The 27,626-nt window shown below is 47.1% G+C and overlaps 1 protein-coding gene across 1 annotated transcript in view; it reads right to left on the bottom strand.

The window, feature by feature from the left end:
- Positions 1-27,626, bottom strand: part of MINDY2 (MINDY lysine 48 deubiquitinase 2) — a 562,341-nt gene that overhangs the window by 335,329 nt on the left and 199,386 nt on the right. The window contains exon 3 of the mRNA XM_086959375.1: positions 24,530-24,594. Coding sequence (XP_086815501.1) covers positions 24,530-24,594 — 65 coding nt within the window. The remainder of the gene's footprint in view (positions 1-24,529; positions 24,595-27,626) is intronic.

The raw sequence follows: 27,626 nt of genomic DNA, 5'->3' as shown, positions 1-27,626 counted from the left end.
ACTCTATGTCACTCTACTCCACTCTGTCACTCCACTCTTCACCACTGTAATCAAAGCTGCGTCGCTCTACTCTATGCCACAGCACTCAACTCTGCATCACTATACTCTACCCCGCACCACTCTACTCTGAAACAATCTATTCTATGACACTGCCCTCTATGCTGCTTGACTCTACACCCCGCGCCTCTACAGACCACACTATGCCACTGTTTTCTAAATCCTTGCACTCTATGTCAATGCACTCTGCACAACTTAACCCAAAACCAATGCACATAATGCCACTGCACCTACACAAAATACTTTTCACCACAGCACTTTACGCCACAATACTCTACAACATACTACTCTATGCCACTGCACTCTATACCACTGTATGTTACATCACACTACTTCATTACACTCTATGTCACTCTATTCTACTCTGCACCACTGTACTCTGTCACTATACCACTCTACAACCCTGCACTTTGACACTCTACTCTACATGACTCCGCTCTATGCCACTGTACTCTATGCCACTATTGCCCTTTGCACTACACTTTACACCACAGCACACCATGCCACTGCACTCTACCCAGTACTACTTCACTCTACCCTGCACTACTCCACTCTAAGGCACCTACCTCTACACCACTGCAATCTACATCTTAACTACTCTAGTCAATACCACTGCACACTACACTCGTACGGGCTGAGAAGTGTGGCTCAGGGGTTAGAGGCGGCAGACCCGGAAGCTGAGATTGGCCCTGGACCAGGGTTCAATTCCCCGCCTCGGCGGGTCTTGGGCTAAAAATTCCACGGTCTCGATAATTCTCGCTCCGGTGCCTTCTCGACTCACGGGTTCATGCTCTGCGACTCTGGGCAATAGCTTGCTTAATCTCCACAACGTTCACCTTGTGGGTACCCTGCCGGGGCCTCTCACAGGGGAATACCAGGACGGGTTCCCTAAGCAAGCGCCAGGATGCCCTTTGGGTGACAGGTTGCGCTATATAAGTACACCTACATTTACATTTACATCACTGCACTATACGCCAATGCACTCTACACCACCTTACTCAAAACCAATGCACTCTAAGCCAATCTTCTTTGCACAACTGTACTTCACGCAACTTTACTTTAGGCCACTCTACTCCACTCAATGGTGCTCTACTCTATTAAACTCTGCTTCACTGACACACTACTCCACTTTACTCTATGCCACTCCACTCTATGACAATCTACTCCGCTCTACATCACTCTACAACACTGTACTCCACTCTACACAACACCCTCTATGCCACTCCACTCTGCTCTACATCAATCACCAACACTGCCTCTCCACTCTAAGACACTCTACTCAACTTTGACACTGTAGTCAACTCTACAACACTCTACTCCCTCCAGAACACGCCACAACATCACATGCTACTCCATGACACTCCACTCCTCTCCTCGCCACTCAACTATACTGTATGTCACTCCACACCACTCTCCTTTACTCAACTAACTTTTAGCCATGCTGAACAGCAGCCACTCTGGTGAACAACAATGCCAAAAAATATTGGTAAAGCCAATAGCCCTTACATAGGTGAGACCTATTGGCTTTGCCAATGCTTGTTCTACATTGCCTAATGATGCAGAGTTTTGTGGTGATTAAAGAGGTGCAAAGAAAGAAATATGGTCCCAAAAAATGTTCTTTCACTAATGTATTTTACATAGACTTTTTCAAACAAGCATTTACAATGCAATAGCTCTCGCTGCATTAAAGTTTAAGTTATTGGCATTGTGTATGACAATGCGTTGCATACATTTTTTAGCAAACTTTGAATTGGTGAGTAGTGAGAGTGTGTGCAAGATTATGCTGTTCTTGAGAGCAGTGTGGTAGAGAGTGCAGGAATTTGGGTGACCTGAGCAATGTGGATGATGCACCTCACGCACGGGGCTGACGCAGTTATTATTCACACAGCTCTGATGATGCACCTCAGGCACGGCCTGACGCGGTTATTATTTACACAGCTCTGATGATGCAGGTCAGGCACGGGCTCACAGCTGTTATTATTCACAGAGCTCTGATGATGCACCTCAGGCACGGGGCTGACGCAGTTATTATTCACACAGCTCTGATGATGCACCTCAGGCACGGGGCTGACACAGTTATTATTCACACAGCTCTGATGATGCACCTCAGGCATGGGCTGACGCAGTTATTATTCACACAACTCTGATGATGCACCTCACGCACGGCATGGAGCTACACACCTTCCTAGCAAATCCCATCACACACACTTGATCAAGAACCCTACACTCAATACGTCAAAACATAAATATGGGCAGATGCTAGAGTACAGGACTATATAGATCATATCAAAAGCAAGTTGTTTCTAGGTGTCAATGCCGTGCCGGGAGATCCCCGCCGCTCGACATGCGTGGCCGATAATACCGGCCAGATGCCAACCCACAGGCAACCCAAGGCTCGGACCTTAAGCCGCCTGGTATGCTCTCCTGCACCTCCACTGGATGTCCCTAGGTGCCGCCGCTATGCCAGTTGAAGTATAGCCAAAGCGGGATGCAGGGCAGAGAACAGGAATCCCCGAAGCACGAAAAGGAGCGAGGGGCCACGGACAGATCGGTGGCACCTGGAACCCCCCTGCACCGCCAACCGCTGGTAGAAAGTGCACCTCACAGCTTCACAGAGTCTCGGTGGGGGCTGGGCAATAGGAGGTCAGCAGCCGCCTCCAGCTCCCGTCCAGGCCAACCCCGTGGGGAAACAGTGCATCCGGAGATGAGGGGCCCCCAGCAGTGACTTGGCAGGTCCCCGGATGCCAGTGAAATGGGGGACACCCCCGCAGTCCCGCAGCGGCAGCAGCCAGGCCTCAGAGTGACAAACAGGTCCAGAGGCCTTCAAAGGGGTGTCTCGGAGGTCGATGGTGGAGTGGAATAGCCGTCAGCAACCACGGGCGGTGCCCGGCTGCAGCGGTAGCTCGATCAGCTGCGAGGCCAGGTCAGCCAGGGAAGAAATCCCGGGGAGGCCCTGCCCACAAATAGGGCCTCAGGTGCCAGTCATAGCAACACAAGGGGGTCAGGAACGCCTGGGATCCCAGGGCTTAGGCGGCGGCTGCAGGAAGAAAGGAGCCCATGCAACCGGGACCGCCAACCGACCTGGTGGCCGATACGCTTCCTGGGTGGCCGCAGCCCCAAACGCCTCGTTCCGGCACCATGTGGAGAGCCAGCAGCAACAGCAAGCCCGGCTGGGCAAAGGAGGGGGCCGTTTCACCGGAAATACCTGGGGCACGTCACAGCAGCAGCAGGACCCTCGCCGGAAGGGGGCCCATGCCGGTCGTCAAGGTCCGTGAGTCACTGGAGGCCAGCAGTCAGTCCAAGCAGTATTTAATGCAAGCCAAGCAAATGTATTAGCATTGTAAAAAGCCGTAAATTTTTAGCATTCATTTTAAGACGTAAATATCAAAGCACGTCAATATGAAGCATTTACAACAATCATGCCCATGGCCGACTGGCACGCAGTACCAAATAAAATAATCGCCCGACACGCTGTACAAAAAAAAAAAAACGCTATTACAATGCTGCTGCGCAAACCTTACAAAGCCACAGAGGCAGCTGTCCTGCCATGTACACAAAAGCATACCCTCACACGGTGTTAAACTGCCACATCACAGCACCCTCAAAACTCATAAATATTGACATTTACTACCGCGAGCAAGGCGCCACTTGATTTTAAGCAGACGCTGCTTTTACAACCCAGCGATACAAAAGTAAGCAAAACCTAATTGTAGCCTGATTAATAAAGCGCGTGTTCATGTGCATGTGCGCGAGGAAGTCACTAAGAACAAAACTGAAACTAAAGGAAACAAAGTCGGAAAGGGAAAAAAAAAACAATGACGTTCAAAGTTCACTGTGTCTGTAAGCGCGCATTGCAAGGGAATTGTGGCCTGTTCAATGGAGCGCGCGTTCTCGTGCGTGTGGCCCATTCAAATCGCTTTCTTGGAGAGAAGATGCGTGGGGCCAGGTCCTGTCTCCTGGAAAGCTGAGTCGCTAACTATAGGTCTCTGGCGAGACAGCGTTTTGCGCTGTAAACTCCACAAGACCTAAAAACGTAGCAGTAAAATGACTGAATGGATTTTCATGAAATCTTTCAAGCACATAGATTATACTGTGAGAAGAGTCCTTTTAATTACTGGATTAAGTTTGGTTCTGTAGTTTTTTAAGTAATAAGTAACAAAAAGGATGCTTTATACCGCGGGACCTTCATGCATAATGTGTAACTTGGCAATGCCGAAACACAATCTGATTGGTTAATAAAAGCCAATGCAAATTAAAAGGCAGACATGATGATTAGGCAACACTTTGCCTTCATTCTGTGTTTTATTGTGAAATAAAAGTTATTACTGCTTTTTTAATGAAGAGGACGAAATTAGTTAATTTAGCAAACTCTGCAGAAATTGGTTAGAGTAGTTTTACTGATTTATATATTTTTTTAAAAGTACCAAGGTTATCTCGCAAAAGTATCTAGAAAGAAGCGCTGTACTTAGAGAAACGAAAAAAGGAATTTATATATGACAAAATACAATTAGACAATGTCTGGTAGCTCTTAAAAAAGCCTTTGTTTTTTTAACTAAACATATTTAAATATGTTTGCCAAACCAAGTTTTTAGGTTTGAAATTAAAAAATGGCGTCCATAACTTGTAAAATGTACACTATCAGGACAACACAGTGTTGCATTGGAATATTTGATATTCAAATGAAAACTTTTTCTTGATCTCAAAGAAATACTTAGACTACCTGGTTGACATGTCTTCGAGCATTTTCAAACTTTTATCTTTGACAAGTATCTAAGAACATTTCATGTATGTTTACAAAAATAGACATTAAGATGGAAAATGGCTCATTCGTCTAAAATTCCAGTCTAATTCCAGTTAAGTCCTGCATCATTGCCACCACAGTGGATAACCATAAAGTGGCGGATGGGCACTAACAAAGGAAAGTAGAGGGAGTAACTGATTACATTTCAAACTTCTTTTACCAATATATGTTACTTCATCTCCTTTCAAACCTGAATCAATTCCAACACCTGCTTACTTGGCATTCTCAATTATAGGCTTGACTACAATTAAGCCTATTAATGTAGCACAATACTACCTGTTAGAAATTGAGTTTCTGGTTGGCTAGGGTGTACACCTAAGCCAGAACCCACCACCCTAGTCAGGGTAAGGGATTACATACACAAGATAACTCCTGCTCACCCCCTTGGTATCTTGGCAGAGCAGTCAGGCTTATCCCAGAGGCTATGTGTAAGGGTTTGCACAACACATGCACACCAGTCACACACTAGCCAATTCACAAAAGAGACTCCGTACAAGGTTATATAAAAATATCCTTTGTATCATACTTAAAACACATTAGACCACAATCACATAACTCATTTTGACAATCAGGGACTTGTCATAATACCTGTAGATCATAAATCACCTTGCCAACTAGGCAGTTGTCAAAACACATGTAGATCATAAGTCACTTGGATAACTAGGCACTTATCGTGACATCACAAGTAATGCAATAAGGTAAACACAGATTGCACAGGTTAGGAAAACCTGCTGTTGGTGAAAGAGAGCTGCAAACGCATGTCCTCTGCATGGTGCCCTCTCCCCAGGATGAAGCCCTTAAGAAAGGGCCTCACCAGGGGGGACTCAACGGCCAGTAGCAGGTACCACAAGCTGGCACTTTTTCCTCCTACGCTCACAGATTGTGGAGGGCTCCTTTCTTTGTTTGTCCCTGCATCATGATTCCCTTTCCAAAGGAAGGGGGGCTGTGCTGAAGAGGAACTGCATGGTGGCCGCTGATGTGAGCCGCCAACGCTTCTTTCTCTTCTTGTCGCCGGTTGAGCACACACCTGAGCAGAGCAGAATTTCAGGTAGCCTTGTGCTTGTGCTTAGAGCCCAATAAACTTGCCCCATGTAGCGCTTACTGCGTGCTTCCCATCGGAAAAAGAGCTCACTGGGAAGCACAGCGCTCACTTTCGCAAAGGTCGGGGGGAAGCACAACTCCTCCCCCTGTGCTGAGCTGAAAAAGACAGAGCTCCTTTCACGCTTTAAAGTAGCAGGATGAGAACAGTCCAGTCCTACCTTCTGCTCTAGACATGAGTAGCAACTGTGGCTGTCCCACCCCACACAGGGGCAGTGCTACTCAAACAGCTTCCAGGCAAGCTACATTCAGATTCCACACTCAAGCCCTTTGAGATACTTCACAAGCAGCATACCACAGCAGGGCAAAAAGAGTCAGTCTTGGGGGGCCGTGGCTACCAGGCGAAGGAAATGGCTGCCTAGTCTTGGAGCTCCGAGGCCGTCACAGCCCAATTGTTAAAATCCATCCAATAATCCGTTTCTAGGAGTCAGCTTAAGGGCTCCCCCAGCATCAGAACCCAAGCAGCGCATATCGGAAGTACTCCGATCTAAATCCGTCACCAACATCGAAAATTATCCCCGCTCGACTGCACGCGGCCTGCCGGGGCCTACAGAGCCGGGGACTTGCGTGATTGAGGCGGCCGGCGGTTGGAACGCCGGGGCGCGGAGCTCAACATCACCGCACGCCGGGGCATTAAAACATTGATTTCCCCCCTGCCGCTCCTTTCTGCAGTGCCCGCCCCAATCCTGGTAGTGGAGGCTTTGTGGCGTAGGCTGTGCACGCCTGTGCTGAGGCGGAACGGAGAGGCTCCCACCCCCGGCTCTGAAACGTACCTGCGGCTCCATGAGCGGAGGGTCCGGGTGAGAGGCGATAACACATTGGCATCTCTGGTGTCCTGCTCTGGCCCGCACTGACCCCGGTCCTCGAAGCGCGCCGGCTCAGTGGGTGGAATCCATACCATTTGCTTGCACGCAGCAGTGCACGCCCTGAGACTGTCCTCTGGCCGGAAGTGTAGCAGCCTGCAAGGTCTGCAGTGCGGCGACTGCTGCCAGGGGGGCTATTACTCTAATGACTGACTGGTCTCCACCCCCACCACCTGCTGCCCAGTGACTATCGCCATTGCTGGCCTCATTGAACCGACTACAACACTTAGATGATTACGATTCAACTTGTGAAACATTCTCCTTTGAGTCTGTGACGTGCTCCACAACCCTCGTTCACATGGCGGGCAAAGGGCCCAGGAACCAGTTTGCGCAGGCTAAGCTGGACAAGTACGCCTACTAAAAAGGGGCACACTCGACCCCACCACATGGCAAAACACAGGAGGGTGATGGAGGGAAAAAAGTCACTCTAGATGACATCATGAAGGCCCTGGCAAATGTACAAGCGACGGTTGGGACAATCTCCACGGACATCACTCTGCTTAGGACGGACCTCCACAAAATGGCTGATAGGGTGAAAGAAGTGGAAATCGTGACAAGATCCCTGGTTCAGGACACGTCAGAACTCCAAACTTCGATGGCCCGCCTGGAAAAGGAAAACAAGATGCTAACTGAAAAGCTGGATGACCAAGAAGGACGCGCGCGGCGCAACAACGTAAGGATTATAGGTATTACGGACACGGAAGGGGCCCAGGCGATGGATCTATATGTCGAAGAACTGATAAAAACCAGGCTACAGCCTAAGGGACTTTCGCATTTATTCTCGGTCGAACGTGCTCATAGAGTGCCTGGAGGAAGGCCAAAGCCGGGGGCCCCACCGAGACCGGTCCTGGCCAGTCTTTTTAACTTCAGGGATAGAGACGCAATTCTACAGGCGGGGAGAGTCTCCCTCCCCTGTCAGGTTATTGAACTCAGTTGTTTCCTTCTTCCCGGATTACACAGCGGCTGTTTCACGGAGGCGCCGTAGCTTCTTCGAAGTCAAGAAATTACTACGGGCTAAGGAGTTACAATATTCTATGCTTTTCCCTGCAAGACTACCGGTGGTGGCTGAAGGGCAGACTTGGTTCTTCGACTCTCCGGAAATGACTCACGACTGGTTGGAAGGTTGGATTCCGGTGCCTGGAGCGGGCCGAAGACCGAGATCACACTGCCGCAAAGTGGTAGAAGATGTCCCAGACGACCTGGACTCTGGTAGCCAAGAGACCCATCGCGAATAGCCCCTTGAGGAGGAATGACATTGGCAGTGTTGCGGATAATTCTTTATGCCGGATGGTGAAATTTGAACATTTACGTTTTTGCTGACTTGTGGTCTTGGACTGGGGTGAGCCTGGTGGGCTCCGAAAGGCTGCTGCCTCGTAGGACTCTTTCCCCCGACACGCAAGTATTGAAGCTATGGGAGGGAAGAAGCACTCTGCTAAGTTGAGGTGGCGGGCAGTTGTAGGTTCGCTAAGCAGGGAGGCAGGGAGGGGTGGTGGAACTTGGGTTGGTAAAGTAACTGATTTGCTTAATTCCGTTGATACCATTCCATGTATGGTTAACTTTTTTGGTTTTGTTGAATGCAAGTTGGACAGGGCAGTAATGTTGTATGCTACTGTAATCTTTCGGGATGATTATACTTCCACATGTTTGACACACTTCACCTTTACTAATGGCTGACATCACTTCGCAAGAGCTGAAGGCTCCACTCACAACCCTCACTCTACTGACCTGGAATGTCCGTGGGCTAGGGGACAAGGTGAATAGGGGTCTGGTATTGCAATATTTGAAACGCTGCTGTCCCGCGGTGGTCTTTCTCCAGGAAACACACCTGGTGGGATCTGCGGTCCGAGCTATGGATCGATGGGGGTACAAGCTGATAGCCCACGCTGAATTCTCCTCTGGCTCCAGGGGCACTGGGATACTTATTAGGAAAAACTTCCCACTAGTGGTGCAGGAAACACGAATAGACGATCAAGGTAGATTCGCGGCTCTGACCTGCCAATGGGAAGGACGGTTACTTAATCTTGTCTCTGTCTATGTGCCGCCTTCACTCCACGCGCAGGCCCATGCAGCTCTCACAGCATTTTTGCTGACACTGCCGGTAGCAACACTTCTGATAGGGGGTGACTTTAATGATATACTTGACGACGCACATGACAGATTCCCTGTTAGACAGGACACACGGGGTGGGAGCCGTCTGCTTGGTCTTGTAGACGCCCTGGGACTTACGGACAGCTGGAGATTCAAACACCCGAATGAGACACGTTTCACATTTTACTCCCCAGTACATAATTGTCTCACGCGCATTGACTATTTCCTGACTTCCGCTGATGCCCTGCAGGGTGTGGAGGAGATCACTATACGCTCTAGGGGCATATCAGATCACTTCCCAATACGTTTAAAATATACCTATCACCAGACCTGTAGGAGACGTATGTTCCCGATTCACGCCAGTTTCCTCCAGGTGGCACCTATCATGTCAACACTCACACTTACTACTAATCAATTCTTTAAAGAAAACCAGGACTCAATGGACTCGCCCAGTGTGCTCTGGGAGGCATATCAAGCGGTCCTGCGGGGACAGGCAATGGCGTCCATCACAGGTCATAAACGAGAGCGGCGAGCAGTCTTGGACAGACTTAAGACTGAACTGGCCTTGGCCATTGCGGAGCAGGAAGCCCGCCCTTCTTTAGGTGCCTCCTGTGCGGCTCGACTTAATCAAACTGAGGTTCTGACTCTCCAGAGAGAAATGGCACATATGCAGATCCGAGCCACTTGGCATAGGGTCTACGAGTTGGGAGACAAGGCAGAGAAAATGCTGGCCTGGCTAGATAGAAAAGAAAGAGCGAATAAAGTCATAGCGCAACTAAAATCCCCAGTGGGTTCCATGGTCTCTGACCCTGATGATATAGTCAATGTCTTAGCTGACCACTTTGAACAAATTTATGCTCCCCAGCCAACCTATACAATTGCAGAGGCATAGGACTATATTAAGGATCTCACGATACCTAAACTCTCCCCGGAGGCGGCACTTCTGTTGGAGGCGGCCATTACTACTGATGAGGTGCAGGTAGCTACTTATGCACTCGCGTCCGGCAAGGCGCTGAAACCAAACAGGTTTCTAGTTGAACTACATAAGAGAACTATGCAGACGACGGCCCCCTTTTTCCTGAATATGTTATCCGACAGCCTTGAGAAATGGGAGCTGCCGAGGGATCAGCGGCTAGCCACAATTGTCGCAATTCACAAGCCAGGAAAGTCGAAGACAGACTGTGCATCCTACCGTCCAATTTCTCTTATAAATGCGGAGCCTAAGATACTGGCCAAATTGCTTGCGAGGCTTCTGACCCCACACCTTGAGTCACTGGTTCATGCCACATCGGAGCACGGCACTTACCTTCCGCAGGCTCCATGCGGTCCTGGCGCGAGTTACAAATATCAAGGAACAAGCAGTTGCCCTCTCACTAGACGCTACTATGGCGTTCGATACAGTAGAAAGGCCCTACCTATTTGCAGTGCTTCAGCACATGGGGTTTGGCCCCAAATTCTGCGCTTGGATTGGATTGTTGTACACTAAACCTCTGGCCCATGTCACTGCCAATGGACACATTTCACGGGACTTTCCTCTCGGCCGTGGCACGAGACAGGAGTGCCCACTGTCTCTGTTGCTATTTGCACTGATTATGGAGCCACTCGCGATCTGGCTTAGATGGGAACCATCTATCAAAGGGCTCCGTTGGACCGATGTGTGGGAGGATCGCATATCCTTATATGCGGATGATATCCTTCTATACCTCACCTCCCCAAAAAAATCCATTCTCAAGTTATTAAATGTCTGTGAGAAGTTCGGTAGAGTGTCTGGTTACAGATCAACTGGACTAAGTCAATCCTTTATGTTCTAGTTGGCCCCCCCTCCTGTCTTGCCCCTGAGCTGTCCCCGGAGGACCACAACAACGGCATTCAAATATCTGGGTATCTTCATCACACCGGATCCCAATGGATTTTACACTCTAAATCTCCGTCCCCTCCTTGAGAGGTTCAAACGCGACGTCAAGGTGTGGCAGACTCTCCCTCTCACGCTTTTGGGCAAGGACGCGTTATATAAAATGATGGCACTTCCTCACTTCCTCTATGTGCTTGAAAACACTCCATCAATGTTCCCTGTACCGTACTTCAAAGCAATAGCAGCAATAGTATCTCATCTGCTGTGGGGCGGGAGGCCACCCCGAATTGCGCAAGACAAGTTAACTAGAAGCTGGTACGATGGGGGAATAGCGCTCTCAAATATCGAACTATATTATTGGGCGGCACATCTCAAGCAGATTAACTTCTGGCTGCACGCCCCGCAAACTGTACTGGCATATCTTGCTGATAGATACTCTCTGTAGGATAAGGGACTGCTCCGTAACCTTTACTCCTGACGCGCCCCCCCCAAGACCTGATAGGACTGACACAGCACTCTGTGCAGTTATGGTACAAAGCCAACAGACTTCTCAAATGTTTGGGTACCATCACCCAAATGACACCACTGTGGGACTCTTACCAATTGGGCTTCCTCTGTAATAGTAAGCAGTTTCAGGCTTGGGACGCCATAGATATATCGGTGGTGTGTGATCTCTGGAAAAAGGTAGGGTGGTGGTGTTTTCCCACCTTCAAATACAATACGAGATGTCGCAGACAGAGAGGTTTAGATACATACAGATTAGGCACGCACTTCAGGCGATCATACCGACAGGCACCATCTTGCAGGAGTTATCTCCCCTTGTGGACAGACTCCTGACAGAACACATGCAGGACAAGGCCACTTCCTTCACATACAGGAAACTTATCAATAACCTCCCAGACGTGACGTCCGCATTAAAACAGAACTGGTCGGTGGAAGTGGGCCCCTTTGAAGACACTGAATGGCAGGAGGCCCTCCCCTCAACACGGGAAACTGCCATTCCCTCCAGGCGGAAGCTGGTCCAACTTAAGGTACTGCATCGCACGTATTATACCAGGACGACCCTGCACAAAATGGGGAAAGCTGAGCACAAATTCTGCCTACATAACTGTGGGGTGGAGGGAACATTCTTTCACACCATCTGGGACTGTAGACACATGACATTATACTGGATAGCAATAATGCGCACGATTTCCCAAACGCTTGACATCTCCTTGCTGCCGCCGTTTGCTTAATGTGTGGGAACCTAATGATCTTAACCACCAGCAACAAGACTGGGTGATGTTGGGTATGTTGATGGCGCATCGCAACATTGCCATGCTGTGGGGGTCGGCTGTATCACCGATGCTTAATAAGTGGTGCAGAGACATGGATGAGGCAATGGTGGCAGAAAAACCTGTCTACATCCACCGTGGCAGCCCGGGGAAGTGGGATAAAATCTGGGGGGCTTGGAACAATTTTCGGGGTCACATTTGTGAGCCACCATGTGCCGTTGGGGTGGAGGAAGACCTAGACTGATTAAATATGGCCATGACCTAAAGATGGGGCAATGCAATGTTAAAGTACTATGTTATATGTTTATTACCCTACATTCAATGCAACTGAAATGCCCGAAGTAGCACGATTATGTGATGTGAACAAATTTGTGCAAAACTGTTCAACTTGTTTGTTTGTACAGAAAATAAAAACATTTTTTTAAAAAGTGTCAGTCCTTTTCCTCCACACCACTTACAGAAGCAGCATCTGCAAGCTAACCCACCCCTCACTCAGAAAAGGCAGCACTCCTCACACAGTCCTTCCGCTGGTCTACTTAGCAGGGTACTCTTGTTCCTTGAATAATCTAAAATCCTGTATTTTTTAGAGTAATACTTACACCCCAAAATGCCTTTGTTCTTTTTGTGGAAGGGTCTCTGAACCTAGTCCAACCCAGCCCTCTCATCCCTGGTTCAGCATGACAACAGGGGTGGAGACAGCATTGTGAAAAAGGAGACATGGCCTATTCAAGTGTACGCAAAACTCCTCCCACCACTCTAAATGCAGACCAGGTGTATTCAGCTCTGCGATGAGTCAGACAGGCAAGACAAGACACACCTCAACACCCCCAGTAACTGTCTAAAATGAATGCACATCCCAGCTCCTGTCTCACAGGGACACAGAATGGTAAAGTAGGAAAATGCCCACTTTCTAAAAATGCAAAACCAAAGGGGATGATGCATCCATCATGTGTTGAGCATTGCAAGCACTCACCCCCAGCCAACTGATCTGGGTTTAATCCATAATCATTCTTTAGCTCACTCCGCCACCCCAGTTCAGACGTGGCCATATGCAAATCAGTCTGACCCTGTGTCTCACGGGAACAGTCCGGCCGAAACTGCCAAGCCACGTCTTCCCTGGACCAGAAACAAGCATCCTGGGACCGGTTTCTGGCTAGTCAGCCGTCATCAGCCAGGCTAGCTTGAATCCAGTGGCAAAGTGAGCAAGGGACCCACGTCTGGGCATACCCTGTCAACTTAGGGCAAACAAAGTAAAACCAAAGGGGATGATGGACAGGGTCAGACTGATTTGCATATGGCCCTGTCTGAACTGGGGTGGCGGAGTGAGCTAAAGAATGATTATGGATTAAACCCAGATCAGTTGACTGGGGGTGAGTGCTTGCAATGTTCAACACTCAGACCATCATCCCCTTTGGTTTTACTTTCTAAAAATTGCATTTTGTAACAGAATTTAAAAAACACCTTTACCAAAAGGTGTGTTAATAAATTCTGAGTTCAGAGAGCCTAAACTCAATTTTCCTATCTTGTTCGTATTGCAAGTAACATATGTAAAAATGTTATAGTGCAACCCCAATGATAAGCCTTAAGGACAGACAGCCTTCCAATAGTGAAACAAGAAATGAACAGTATTTTACTATCAGGACATGTCACACACCAGTGCATGTCCTACCTTTCACATACACTGCACCCTGCCCCGGGGGTGTCTTACATGTAAGAAAGGGAAGGTTTGGGCATGGCAAGGGGGGTGCACTTGCCAGGGCAACATGGTAGTTTACAACTGTGTGTGCAGACACTACAGTGCATAGCTGCCAAGGTTTCTGATAAGCAATGTGTGACATTTTCATATTTTCAGTGTAGGTATGAGTGACATTCATCAACTATGTGCAATACTCATAGTGAAACTTTCTCACAAGCAAAATCAAACCAGGACAACTGCAGAAACATTTAAATATCAGAAATTAACCACATTTGAGCAACCATAAAGACTAAGAATATCTGCCCTAAACTGCTGCAAAGCACTGCTCTTACGAGAGGGGTGTCGTTTTTATTGTTTAAATCTTTTATTGAATTTTCTTCAACAAGAAAAAACACCATCCGCCCTTTGAAAGCGGTGCAACAGAAGTAGCGGTGAACCCCAGCAATAGAAACAGGAGATTGAAATAGGCGGAGCAGGTCGAAAGTATACACATAACAAGAAAAGAAACTTATACTACCCACCCTCCTACCCTCACCCTATTCCTCGTCCACCGGCGAAATAAACAACGGAGGATTAGCCAGTGTCGCTATGATGGTAGGCAACTTCATGTGTCCGTTTGCGGTGGATCAGAGAGATGCAAAAGCCTTCGATACCTGGGGCATGATAGTTCACAAAATTCTGCTGTAAGAAGGGATATAAAGGGATGCCATAATTCTCTAAATTCTGATCCTTTACCCGAAGGGTAAGTGTTAATTTCTCCATCCCCAGGACGTGCCACCAGCGATGTAGCCACCCTGTGAAGGTAGAGGTCTGGGGAGAGCGCCAATGTGTCAATATGTTCTGGAGAGCTGAGCCTTTGGCAATTAAACGACCCCTTCTGGATTTGAGTGGGTATGTAAGTGGATTAGGCAGACTCAATAAGATTTATGCTGGGGATCTTAGCAGTTAAGTCTCTAAATGAGAATCTATCTCATCAAGAATCTGTTTCCAATATGCTGGAAGATATTCATATTCCCACAAAAGGTGTATCAGAATCCTAGTCCTCCCGCAACCCCTCCAACAAGTAACACTTTGCCGTAAGTCATAGTGATGTAGCCATTCAGGTGTGTAGTACCAACAGGTAACAAGCTTTGTCAATGTCTCCGTGAGTCCTGAATGGTAGGCTAAATGTCGGGCCCTGTAATAAATACTCTCCCACTCCTCGTGTGTTAGGGACCTGCCCAATTCCCGCTCCCAACGTTCTCAGCCAGCATTATGGGTATGTTTATTCTTTGCTAACAACATCTTATAAAGGACAGAGATAGGTTTTTTGTCAGAGTACGAGTTATGAGCCATTTTTCATAAATGGTCAACAAGCGTTGTGCGTCAGGCTTAACCTGTGGGTGCGGGCCCAGTGGCGAAGTTACAGGTATCGCAGCCATTTCGTCTCCGCAATGCCATATTCGCCTTTTAGCTATGTGAAGGGCATCATCCCATCCAGGTCAAATAGGTGACCCAGGGAGCGACATGCTGTAGTCCTCCACACTGAGAATGCCTGTGCCTCCATACCTGGTTGGAAATCCGGGTTATCGAATAATGGGGTAAGAGGGGAAGGGAAGGTGGTCAAGCCATATTTAACGTTAATGTGGTCCCAAGCATCCATGGTCAGGTGGGTGATATAGGATGCATAAAGGTTGGGTGGTCTATAGTGCTTCGGGAGAAATGGGATTCTCTGCAGGGGTGTTGCAGCCACTGCCTGATCTTGGAATAGCCAACATTTCTCGGATTCCAACCAATGCCATTCCACTAAATATGGCATTTGAGCAGCATAATAGTAAAGTTGGGTGTCTGGGATCCCTAACCCTCCCTCCTCCGGGGGAAGAATCGCTATGGCGTGTTTAAGCTGAGGTTTTCGGCCTTGCCATATGAATTGTGCTAGTTCAGATTTAATCTGTTTAATCTAACCCTTGGGTGGAGAGAGCGGCAAGGTCTGGAATAAATATAGGATCTGTGGAAGGATAGTCATTTTAACTGCAGCCAGGAGAATGGACAGTGTTTCCAGCCAGTCAGTTCCTTACGGATAAGGGTGTGTAGGTTAGCATAGTTGGTGTCAGTTGTGGACGGGATAGTAGGACCTAGTTGTATCCCTAAGTAGGAGACTGATGTGGAGGACCATTGAAGGGAATGTTCATCTTGGAGGCGGGATAAAGTGGGTGGCGATAGGGAGAGATTGAGCGCCTCTGATTTGTTCAAGTTGATTTTGAACCCTGACGCTAACGCAAACCTATTCATTGCGGTGGATAGGGCTCTTAGGGCTGGGATTGGGTCCGATAGATAGATCAAAATATCATCTGCGTAAAGGCTTATGGTGTGTATATCCCCATCAAATTTATTACCGGTTATGAGAGGGTTACTCTTAATCCGTAGGGCAAAGGGCTCCATATAGAAGGCATATAGAAGGGGGGAAAGTGGGCATCCCTGCCTGGTACCTCTGGTAATAGGGAATCGCGAGGATGTATGTCCATAAACCCTGACAGTGGCTTTAGGGAACCGATAACAATTGAGGATCCAGGTGCGTAGTTTCTTACCCAAACCCACTTGTATGAGGACCCGCTCCAAGTACGGCCTATGGACCCTATCAAAGGCATTCTCGGAATCAATGGTAAGTAACATATACTCCCCTTGCGTCCAAGAGGCCTTATCAATCAAGTGGAGAACCCGTTTGGTATTGTCACTCATTTGGCGTTGTGGGATAAATACTGCCTGATCCGGCTCCACCAAGGCGGGCATATAGGGTGCCATGCGAGAGGCAATTATGATAGTGTACAGTTTGATATCAATATTAAGGCGGGATATTGGTTGAGATGCTCCACATGATGTTTTGTCCTTACCGGGATTTGGAATGACCCCATGGAGGCTTCAAGCATTTTGTCCAGGATGGCCCCCTACCTGCGCAAAGGAATTGAATAGTTTTGTCAGAAGCGGGGCTAACAGGGGGCAAAATGTCTTGTAAAAGGCCCTGGGGATTTGCCCACCTTAAAATGGGATTTAGCTGCAATGACTTCCTCAAGTCGCATGTCCCTGTCCGGATGATCGGCCTGCGCCGGAGTAAGTGAGGCTATGCCTGCCGCCGCTACATATTCAGCACTACCAGAGGAATTTAAGTGTTCACCAGTGTACAGTTGTGTGTAAAAATCACGGAAGGTCTCTGCTATCTCAGAATCCTTCATAGTAAGCTCCCCGCTCTTCGTGCGTATTTGGACGCTCTGAATCTGTCTGGGTTCACGAAGTTTGCGAGCTGGTAAGCGGCCGTACCTATCCTGCCCCAGTGAAGAATGAGTAACGCAGCCATAAGGCTGCCAATTCTGCCCTAACTTGATCTAGGGCGGCCAACTGCTGTCGGGCTGTGCGCAATTGTCGCCAAATTCTATGTGCCCCCGTTCTCTGGTGTATTTGTTCAAGCTCCTGCAACTGTTGGGTGAGGTCATCTCTCTTGCAGCTACGTTCAATATTGTCCTCTGTGGCAATGGCAACAAATTCTCCCCGTATCGCCTTGAGAGCTGTCCATTGCATCAACACATTAGTGTCATCGTTGGCGTTGTGGTGTAAAAATTCTTTAATCGCCTTCTGGACCTGCTGCACTACAGAGGCCATAGGCGAGAGGGCTGGTGCATGGTTGGAAACTTGAACACTGCAAGGACTGGTGCCTGGTCTGACAAAGAGGCGGTCATGATCTCAGCCCTCCATCGCTAGAGCATGCAAGGAAGTGGAACAGAGGAAGTAGTCAATTCTAGCATAGGTTTTGTGAGCTCCTGAATGGTAAGTGTATGCCCGGTCATGGGGGTGAAGCTGTCTCCAGAGATCTATCAGCCCTAGTCTGCCACTCAGGTGATCCCGGCCAGTGAGAGAGCTCAGACCTGTCCTGTGCACTAGCATGAGAGGTCAGCACTATTATCAAAAACTAAATTCAAATCGCCCCCAGTACGTTCTGTGGTGGCCGTGGCTTCAGTAAGGACATGTTGGAGAAAACTTTCTTGCCCAAAAGATAAGTTGAAGGCCTTAGTGAACAGCTCCCCGCCTTGGGGGTCATCGGGTCGAGCGACGAGCCGCCAGAGCCACCGCTTGCCATGGTGGGGATGGATTGGGAGCGACCAAAAACGTCTGTCAGGGGCTTGCCTTTTGTTGTCTTGGGAGGGGCCATCTGTAATTCGGTGATCACAAGCTAACAGTCGGGCACTCGGGGAACGCCAATTGAGACCCCAGAGCTGTTCAGGGGGACCAGGTAACCAGTGGCCAATCTCTGCCTGTACTGTCTTGACCAATGAGGCCTGCTGTGTGGGGGAAAAAGGAGGGGGAGCCCGGAGAGTCCAAGGGTCCCCACGGCGTTAGCCGTTCACGCTGGATTTCTGTTTGCAGGGTCTGAAACCGGGCCGCAACACCAGGCAACAGGGGAGGCCCCGAGGAGCGAGCTAGGTTGTCGCAGAGTCTCAGCGCGCGCTCGCGCCCCCTCCGTATGTGAAGTCCATGAGTTCGCTCCATCCAGCGTGCGGTGTCAGCCAGAGGCGTGTAGGGAGCACCTGTAGCAATCGGCAGATTCACCCTTTTGCCGCCCGCCTCCAACAATGGCAGCAGCGCAGGAGAGATTCTTGCTTGAGGGGGGGGATGGCGGGGGTCACAAACCGCCAGCAAGGCCCTGCAGATGGTGCGCTCCTATGGCCTGGTTAGACCCGCTTCAATCTTCCAGTAATGCAGGCAGGCATCAGACCCCTCAGGTATTTGGATGCTGTCACAACAATTCACTGCAACGAGATTCCCCTGGGGCCTCCCCTGCAGCGACCAAGGAGTGCGGTCGGTGGGTTAGGCGAGAACGACCGCCAAGCCACCAGGCCAGTGCAGGGAGTATCTCTGCTTGCGTAGATTCTGGTGCAAGACGCTAGGCTGTGGGCACTCTGTCCGCTTACCCGGCTCCCACTCAGGCGTTGTGGCACCGAAGAAATCCGCCCTGTCTGTGAGCCCCGGCCCGGGCTATGTGTGTCCTCAGCGTCTTCCCCTGGGCTCAGCAGCCAGCCCACCACTCAAGGTCGGGATGCACACGGCCCACTGGGCCTCAGCCGCTTCAGCTCCGGGCCCTAAGACCGGGACGTTGGGTCAATACTGGTGCTCGCTCACCGAGCCTCACGCAGGGTGCCAGCGCCAGAGGGCGGCAGGGAAGAGGCCAGTCCCCGGCGCACCAGGCCTGCAACGTTAGTTGCGGCTAGGCCACTTCACGCGCCCGTTGGACAGAGGCGTGCCGCTGGAGTTCGGGCCACCGTGACTCAGTGCCCGCATGACGGTAGACCAGGACCCTAGTATTGTTACAGACGGTGCCCTGCTATTAGCACTTCACGGTGAGGCCACTCCGGACGCCGCAAGGCTGCTGGGAACCCGGGAACTCTGCGAAATGGCCGACGGCGGACAGGAGCTCGATTCAGTGTGTCCTACCTCGCCGCCATCTTGGCCACGCCCCGAGGTGTGCCTTTTAAAGATCAAACAGGCTGAGAGGCCTCAACGCGGATCTCAGCTCCTAATCAATACAATTATAATGAATTTACTTAGTCACTGTCAGTGGACTCTCGGAACGCTGCCCAGCCTGCCGGTTCACCACCTGCCTGAGATGAGAAGTGAGCTGAGGCTTAGTGAGATTGTAATAAAATGTTCAATAACTTCTTAATTTCGTTACGGACTCCAATGCCGGTCAGCTGAGCGGTGACACCAAGTGTAGCCTAGGAGCTGTGACGATCTTATTATATATTGTGCTGTTGTTGGATTGAAAGTTGGACCCCAGTTATGACACGGACTAAATTAAATATTAAATATTAAATTAAATATACTGTCAACAAGGTTGGGATCAATAATATATTACAAACCTCAGAATGTTAGTGACGGTCTGACAGGTCGAGCCACGGTACGGGCTGTCTGGAACGAGGCTCTCCTTCACAACAGCCGCAGGTCATCATCAGAGGCTGTAAGCACCAAAATACCGGCGGCACAACAGGTAGCAGTATCAGCAGCGGCAGGCTGCCAGATAAGGGAAAGTCACCTCTCTATGATGGTGTCCTCCCGGAGAAATGGAAGCTAAAGACCTACTTCCAAAACGGCCAATGTGAGTAAGCTTCTAGATCATGGGATGAGAAGAAACCACATTGATGCGTCACAGATATCGTTTATTGTTGGGACCACACAAGTGAACAGTAATCCTTAAATGAATTGTATACCAACAATGAACACAAATGTTAAAAATGTCAGAAAAAGGCAATGTCATTGACAGTCATAAAAACCAACATAATTGCTTTAAGAAGACAAATTAAATCAGTGACCCAAAACAAATTCAGCCAGGCGAATATTATGCACGATGAAGGCGCGCTGCTACAGTCTCCAGGTTAAATTCCGTCAGTAATGGTGCATTAGCAGCACTCTTGCTTAGACAGCTGAGGAGGTTAAAATGTGTGACTTTGTGGTGTGATGCGGACCACCACACTGAAATGAGTTAGTCTAACACTTGATGCATGGTACTTGGCAGAGCTGACAGTGGTAGGTTTGAGACACATTTACAGGGCTACCCATGTGGGTGCTACAACCAGTGCTGCGAGCCTACAAGTAGCATTTGACTTACAGGCCCTGGCACACACCATGCACTTTACGAGGGGCTTACCAGTAAATCAAATAAACCAATCATAGATTACCAATCCCGGTCACAATTTATACAGAGAGCATATGCACTATGGCACTGATCAGCAGTGGTAAAGTGCCCAGAATCCTATGGCCAACAAAAACTAGGTCAGAAAAATAGGAGGCAAAAGGCAAAATGTTTGGGGATAAACCTGTCAACCGGGCCAGGTCTAACAATTCCAAAAACCAAATGAGGTCAGAAAATGAACGAGTCAGCAGCATGGAAGTTAGAAACAAACATTTCTGGTCAAACAACAATGAAAACGAATAGAAAACTAGATAAGAAATACATTTAGGAAGAAAAACGTTGTGATTGGGTATTAACACAGAGTGGGCTATAAACACAGCCCTATACCAATAAATAACAACAACCACAAAGACGCTGCTGGCTGTTGAAAAGAAATACAGCTGTATTTATTATTCAAATACATTGCAGGGAGACACTCCACTGTACTACAGTATGTGTTTCTTCACTATACAAGAACACCACGTCACGCCACTCTATGCCACTCCCCTTTATGCTACTCTACTCGGCACCACTCCACTCTATGACACACCACTCCACTCTATGACACACCACTCCACTCTATGACACACTACTCCACTCTATGACACACCACTCCACTCTACTCTATGACACTCTAAGCCAAAGGCTGTGTGCACCAAGGAAGGGAATACTTTCATTGAAGATGAATACGGTATGCCACAAACCAATCCCAGATATTCAATGGACAGAAAAACTAAAGCTAAAATTAAATTATAGTTAGAATTGGCAGGACACCTTCACGTATGTTTCAACAAAATCTTCCCATTTCACATCTAAAACGCAGTTAAAATATAATAATGGTCTCACAATCCTTAAGGCACAAAAACAGCCATGTAAATTATAACTTGCACACCAAATGTAATGCTTATAATCTTACAAATGTATGCCTATAAACAACACCACCTAAAAACCACAACGTCACTGTACAACATGTACGCAAACCAGTTATAGAAAATATAGCCACAGATGTCTCACTTATAATGTTAATAAGTATGCAATAAGTAATCAGATCCATACAATCATTTATAACCATTTTAATTTGATCTGTTAAATCAGTGGATGAGGTCTTGAGCACTGCATTGGACATCCAAGTTATGGTCTGCATGGCTGTTGCGTGAAGCTAATCATAATGGGGGAATTTCAGTAACGTTTTAGTTTTAATTCCGAACAATAACTTTTAAAGTAAGAGAGAGAGAGCGTGAGTAAGAAGAGTGTGTGGAGTGTGGGTTTTGAACATAACTGTGCAGTAAAAAGAGCATAATTCTCCTGCTACTAATCATTGCCCATTGTCTTACAAATGATTATTCATTAAGCATTCTAATTTCAGTAAATGCTCAAACCTAGTTGCACCCTGAAGCAAACACTATTTTAAAGAAATATTTTCTTGTTTGATAAGGCAATTAATTAGGAACCCTTCAAATGAAAATGGCAGTAAATATGTGAAGTTACCCAGAAAATCTTAGATTAGTTCATTTTACATTCATCAATGGCACGTAGCACATTTCAGCCATATGTCAGAAAAGAGATAAGGACTGCAAAATGTTCCAAAATGTGAGCTGGACAAAGCTTCAAATATAATCTGCAATTAAACACACATATACACCTACTGGAAACAAATAATTTCTACCAACAATTGGATAATATGACTTCATTGGATTCTGGTTGAGTGCGTTACATGGGGAGTAAACGCATCCTTGCGTTGGTGCACACTCTTGGGTTCGTCAAATATAGACAGACTCCAATGTTAATTCTGATTATTTGTTCATCAATTCATCAAAAGTTATTTGCATCAATTGTTTTGAAAGTTCAAAAGTTCATATATCCCAAAATTGTGGTGGAATGTTAATCGGCATTTCCGAAGAAATGCTCCAATACATTTGGGGCATGGGATGCCCTTTTTTTCATTGGATTCTGGCCATGGAAGTGTTCAGTAGATCCAGATTATGTATTATGTCAACTAATCATAGATGGTTCATCAACCTAGCTTAACTTTCCGCAAAAGGAAGGCTAAAATGGAATAGGAACAAACTCAATATACGAAATAGGACAAGCCTAATTTAGGACTAAGGGATCTAGTGTATCCTAATCAAGTGAAATACAGAAGGGTATCAAATGAAAACCCATCTTTGCAGATTTTTAGGTAGCTTAGTTCTATATGGGAATTGTAACGCCCTGAACGTCTCATGATCGTTTAACAGACACGATAATGAGGACGCAACCACTTGTGAAGGGTTAGTTATTTTAATGAAGGCACAAATAATACAAAGAGTAAACAAAAGTTATAGTCACTGGAATCCTCCAGGCTAAGTACGTTACCAGCCCACAGCACGGATGGTCCTAACCGTCCTCTGCATATACGCCGATCCCGGCGTATGCCAACAGAGGGCAGAAATGAAATGGCCGACAATGCCAATCGGTAGGCTGTGAGGGGCACGAAGAGTGTTGGGGAGAATCGAGGAGTCAGGGAAACACCCAGCCGGGGTCTCTACCTGAAGGGAGCAGCCGCTCAACCTCTTCCTCAGACTGCACCGGGACGTGGAGTCACCTCCTGGTGATGCGTTACCGATACCCCAATCAAAAGCAAGAAGATTGAACCGAGAGCAGCCGCTCGATCGATCGATCCTGTGAACGTCCGAGTCTGTAACGCGGCAAACACCTCCTGGTGTGCGTTACAGCTGGCAGTCCCTGTATCTCCGGTCGGGCTGGGAGTTACGACTCCAACCAGCATAAGCGCCACTGCGCTTTGACTCAGCCGAGTCAAAAAGCGAAGCTCAATGGTTGACCGGTAGAGCTTCCGGGTCCTTCACAGGTGAGGATGGGGCAAGACACGGCCCAGGGAGTAACGACTCGACCTACCTCCGTTCTTGCCTTACTGGAGCACCACTCCGGAACGCTGCTCTTCACGAAGCAGGTACGTCGGTGTAAACACAATATCCGACAGCGTTGTACCTCCCGGTTCCTCCCTTTATAGGGCGTGTTTTCCTTGAGTTATGTAACAGCTCTCCTGTTTACATAAGGGCGTGTTTTCTTTGAGTTATGTAACAGCTCTCCTGTTTACATAAGGGCGTGTTTTCCTTGAGTTATGTAACAGCTCTCCTGTTTACATAACCTCTCAACCGCTAAGCATCCTGGGAGATGTAGTCCGTTTTCCTCCCCTCGCATGACAGGAATTCTTGACAGGAATACAAACTTTCCGCACATTGATGAAAACAGAACACTGATGCATGCCGAGACCATCAGGACACTGCGCTTCGCTATCTGAAAAACTGTAAATCAGATGAAGGCTGGACTACGGCATTACTCTCTGCGCCGGAATGTCCAAAACACTCCTTCACAGACTCCAGGCCATCCAGAACACAATCACACAATCACAAAACTCATACTCCACCTCCCATGCAGCACCTCAGGAAGCTTCATTGGCTCTCCATTCACAAGCACAAACTCTAACTTCTCGCTCACACATACAAAACCTTACACAACACAGGACAAGAATACCTGAGCAGTCACATACCCTTTCATCAACCCACTAGACACCTACGCTCTGCTTCACTCCCAGTCACACACTCCCTGTATCTGCAAAAGCAAAACTGGAGATCGCTCATTTTCCTATATCGCACCCAAGACATGGAACAACCTCCCTCAACATATTAGAACCTCCTTCTCACTTTTTGAGCCTCGCAAGTAGCTGAAGTCCAGGCTCTTCATATAACACAAGGGGACCACACACCAACACAACTTGTCCAAGTGTCTGGATACGCTCTCAGATGATTAGTGTGCTACACAAATCAACATAAAATATATGAGTTATAACAAATTATCAATTTACCAAGATCCATAGTAGAGACCTAACTTAGAATCCAACTGTTGCAAGTATGCTAACAAAAACATATTGGCCAATCATATGTTTATGTAAGTGTTTAATATTTTTTTATAACATACAGAATGTGAAAGCTCACCTGCAAAATTAGACATTTAGAGACTAAACGCAGCGACTGAAGATAGTTTAGACTTTAGTACACCTAAATTTGTAAATTCTTACAAATATTTTGAAGTAAGTCATTTATTACCTGTTCATAGTTCAGACGTTGAGCTTCAGAGATGTCTTTTGGTTTTGCTTCCAGAATATAGTCCCCTGTGAAAACAAGTTGACAATTACATCAAAAAATTCATAATCTTCTCGTTATGAATTTATCAAACAAGGGATCAAGTTTTTAGGATGAAAACACAGAACGAAGTAAAAAGATGCAAGCAGTTTGCCACAAAGGAAACATTTTAGGTGGGCCATTTTTTCCAAAATGTTTTCCAATAGCCTTTCAACGTTTGAAGACAAATTGGAGAAACATTCCTTTTTGCACAGAGTTGTTCTGGGCCACTTGAAACATTACATCACACCTTTGGTAAAGAAACAGTTAACTTGAAAACCTTGACTGTCAGCCAAACTGCAACCTATCCTACAACAACAAGATCAAGAAAAGGACGTTTACAAGACAGCTTCAACAATACTTAGAGCTCAATTTCATAATTTATAATCATGTAACTGGGTTCCAGCCAGTAATGCACCCTTGCTACTATTAGAGACCTGCAGGGGTCTTTAAACAAAAACAAGTCCTCAAACTTCCCAATCTATCAGTAATCTACAACACCATGAGTTTAGAACAAAATCCTGCTAAGCAGAGAGAAATGGGCTGAATGTGTTGGCTCTGCCTTGTAAAGTACTTGGTCTTTTCTCTCCCATCAAGCCCATAAGTTTAAAGATGTTCGATTGAATCTTCAATCAAAAAGTGCCATGTGCCACAGAGTTCCTCTCTTTCATTCCTACTGGTCAAATCTGGATGGGCCAGTTGAAGAAGTTCTTAGAGAAGTACCAGATCAACCTCCAAATACACACTCCTGACACTGAAATCAACTTTAATCTAAAAACACATTCAGAGATCCGGGCCAGATATCTTTCTGTGAGAATCACATATTCTTTTGGATGGCCGAGTGCTCCAGATACCTGAACAGAGTTATTCTACTCATGGGAGGACCAAAATCCACCTCAATACCATGCAAGGAGTCCACCAACTTCTGAGCACCACAGTCCGCTGAACTTAAACCGGAGACTCCAAGCGGTTATCTGTTCTCAAAGCCAATTCAACTGTCAAGGGCATAAATCGACAGATTTCCATAACATGGAAAATATTTCCTCTCCTCTGAAATTACGAGTGAGTGGGGCTATGCAGAGTCCTTTTAGTAACCCACTTGTATTACTGCAACATTGTTTAAACCAGGTTAACAAATAAACTGATAGAAAGTCGTCAAAAGATTCAGAACCAAGCAACCATAGTTTATCGATAAGGTGTGATCAACAAAACCATCCTTGAAAACACATTGACTAGGTCCCATGATTACAAGAATAACATTCTATACCATAGAGAAGGCTTACTTGGGGCCTTGTTGGGCCCAGTGGCAGGTTCCTTGCTTGCTGTTCCATAGGAGGAAAGCTTAACTTCACTGACGAGCCCCAACACAGTTGAAACTGGTCTCGGGTTGCTATTCAGAGTACACGTAGACTAAAATTAGGATTGAACTGTTCCCACTGGAACAGGCCTAAGACTGAATTGTATACAGCTCCTGACTGTCTCATATGGTGCACTAGGCAAAACAAACTGGAATGCAATCAAAGCATTTTTAATTGGCTGAAACCTTTGCAAACATTCCCTCATCACTTATTGTTGGTTATGGGGAACTCAGCAAAATGCATTGTTAAATTGAAAAGTTTTTACAGTTTGTATGAAAACAGAAACACTAAGCAGTTGCATTGCAAGGCAACAAGTATAGGTAAACATTAATCCAAGATTCATAGCGGTTTTTAAAACACAGGTTATGCTAAAAAGACAAAGAGCAATAAAACTGCCACTATCATACTGTTTACACGATAGCCATATTACGATCTGACTTCTTGTATAGCTGGTAGCAGAGTAGAACAGATACAACTAAGAACGATGAAGGCAGAAACAGTGAAGAAAGATATGGCTAGTGCAGTGTTCTGTTATGTAGGAGGTAATGGACCAGAGTTGAGTGATGCCTGTTTCGTAGAATGATCAATGCATTTAGTAGCTGTCAAGACTTTCCCTATTGGTCTTTCGCTAGTGACCAAGTCTTTCCTAGAACTATGCATTTAAGAATGTTTGATACCTAAATCGATCACACAAATGTAGAAAACTTGTTGCCAGAACAATACTGATCTATGCACTAAATCCAGTTATAGGCAATTACTGTGGTTAAGAGATACTTTTAAGGGAGAATCATGATGACCTAAAAATGCTTGAGCCGATTACAATGAAATGATTGTGCCAAAGAACAAGTTAATTACCTCCGCCAGCACTCTTTTTAGTGGATATTCTACCTAATCGCATATTCCTCATCATTAGCATATTCCCAGGCACTAGACTGGATCTTGGTGGAAAATCTTTTCAGCAATGTTCGCAGTGTGCCGGTAGTTGGAGTCATGTTGCTCTACGGTGAGTGTTGTGCCCTGCGGTCCATGGCTCTTATGCAAGCAAGGGAAATGGACCCCCAGATTGGTATTAAAATAAAGATATTAGGGGTGCAGCAGGCACATCACACCCTAGAACTTAATGTCAACTTTCTCTCCCATCCTTAATTCATCCTTCCATCCTGTCATTTTCCCTCTTCTTTCTTTTACCCTCTCATTTCTTTTAACCGTTTCCTCTCATCCATTTCATCCTTATTTTGTATTCCCTCTGCGCCCCTCCCTCGTTGCACTCTCTTAAAAAATAAACCCAAAGCTGGGACCCAGGCAGCTCTGTGTTGGAAGAATTCGGGGCAGCCTCTAAACTAACTGCAACTGCTGCAGGGCAAACTGGCCCGTTCCACTTCAGGACCCCGGTGCCACACCACCGGAGCAAAACCAGTAGCTGTGCGCCTAACCACAGATTCCTTACCTTCCGAACAGACACCCACGGCAGTACTTCCCAAAGGAGGAAGGTCTGATGAGTGGACTTAGATTAGGAATTCTGAAGAGGGTAGTTGAATGGGAGTATAAACACTTACTGCTAGATTCATGAAGCATTTTAGCGGGCGCAAACGGTGCGAATTGCAGAATTCGGCCGTTTGCGCCCGCAAAAATGGAATTTGGAATTCATCAATGGGCCATGAACT

This window comes from Lissotriton vulgaris, chromosome 2_2 (genome assembly GCF_964263255.1).
Source record: "Lissotriton vulgaris chromosome 2_2, aLisVul1.2, whole genome shotgun sequence".
In the NCBI taxonomy this organism is placed as follows: domain Eukaryota; kingdom Metazoa; phylum Chordata; class Amphibia; order Caudata; family Salamandridae; genus Lissotriton; species Lissotriton vulgaris.
Note: the sequence above shows the minus strand (reverse complement) of the source record. Positions and strands in the feature narration are given on the sequence as shown.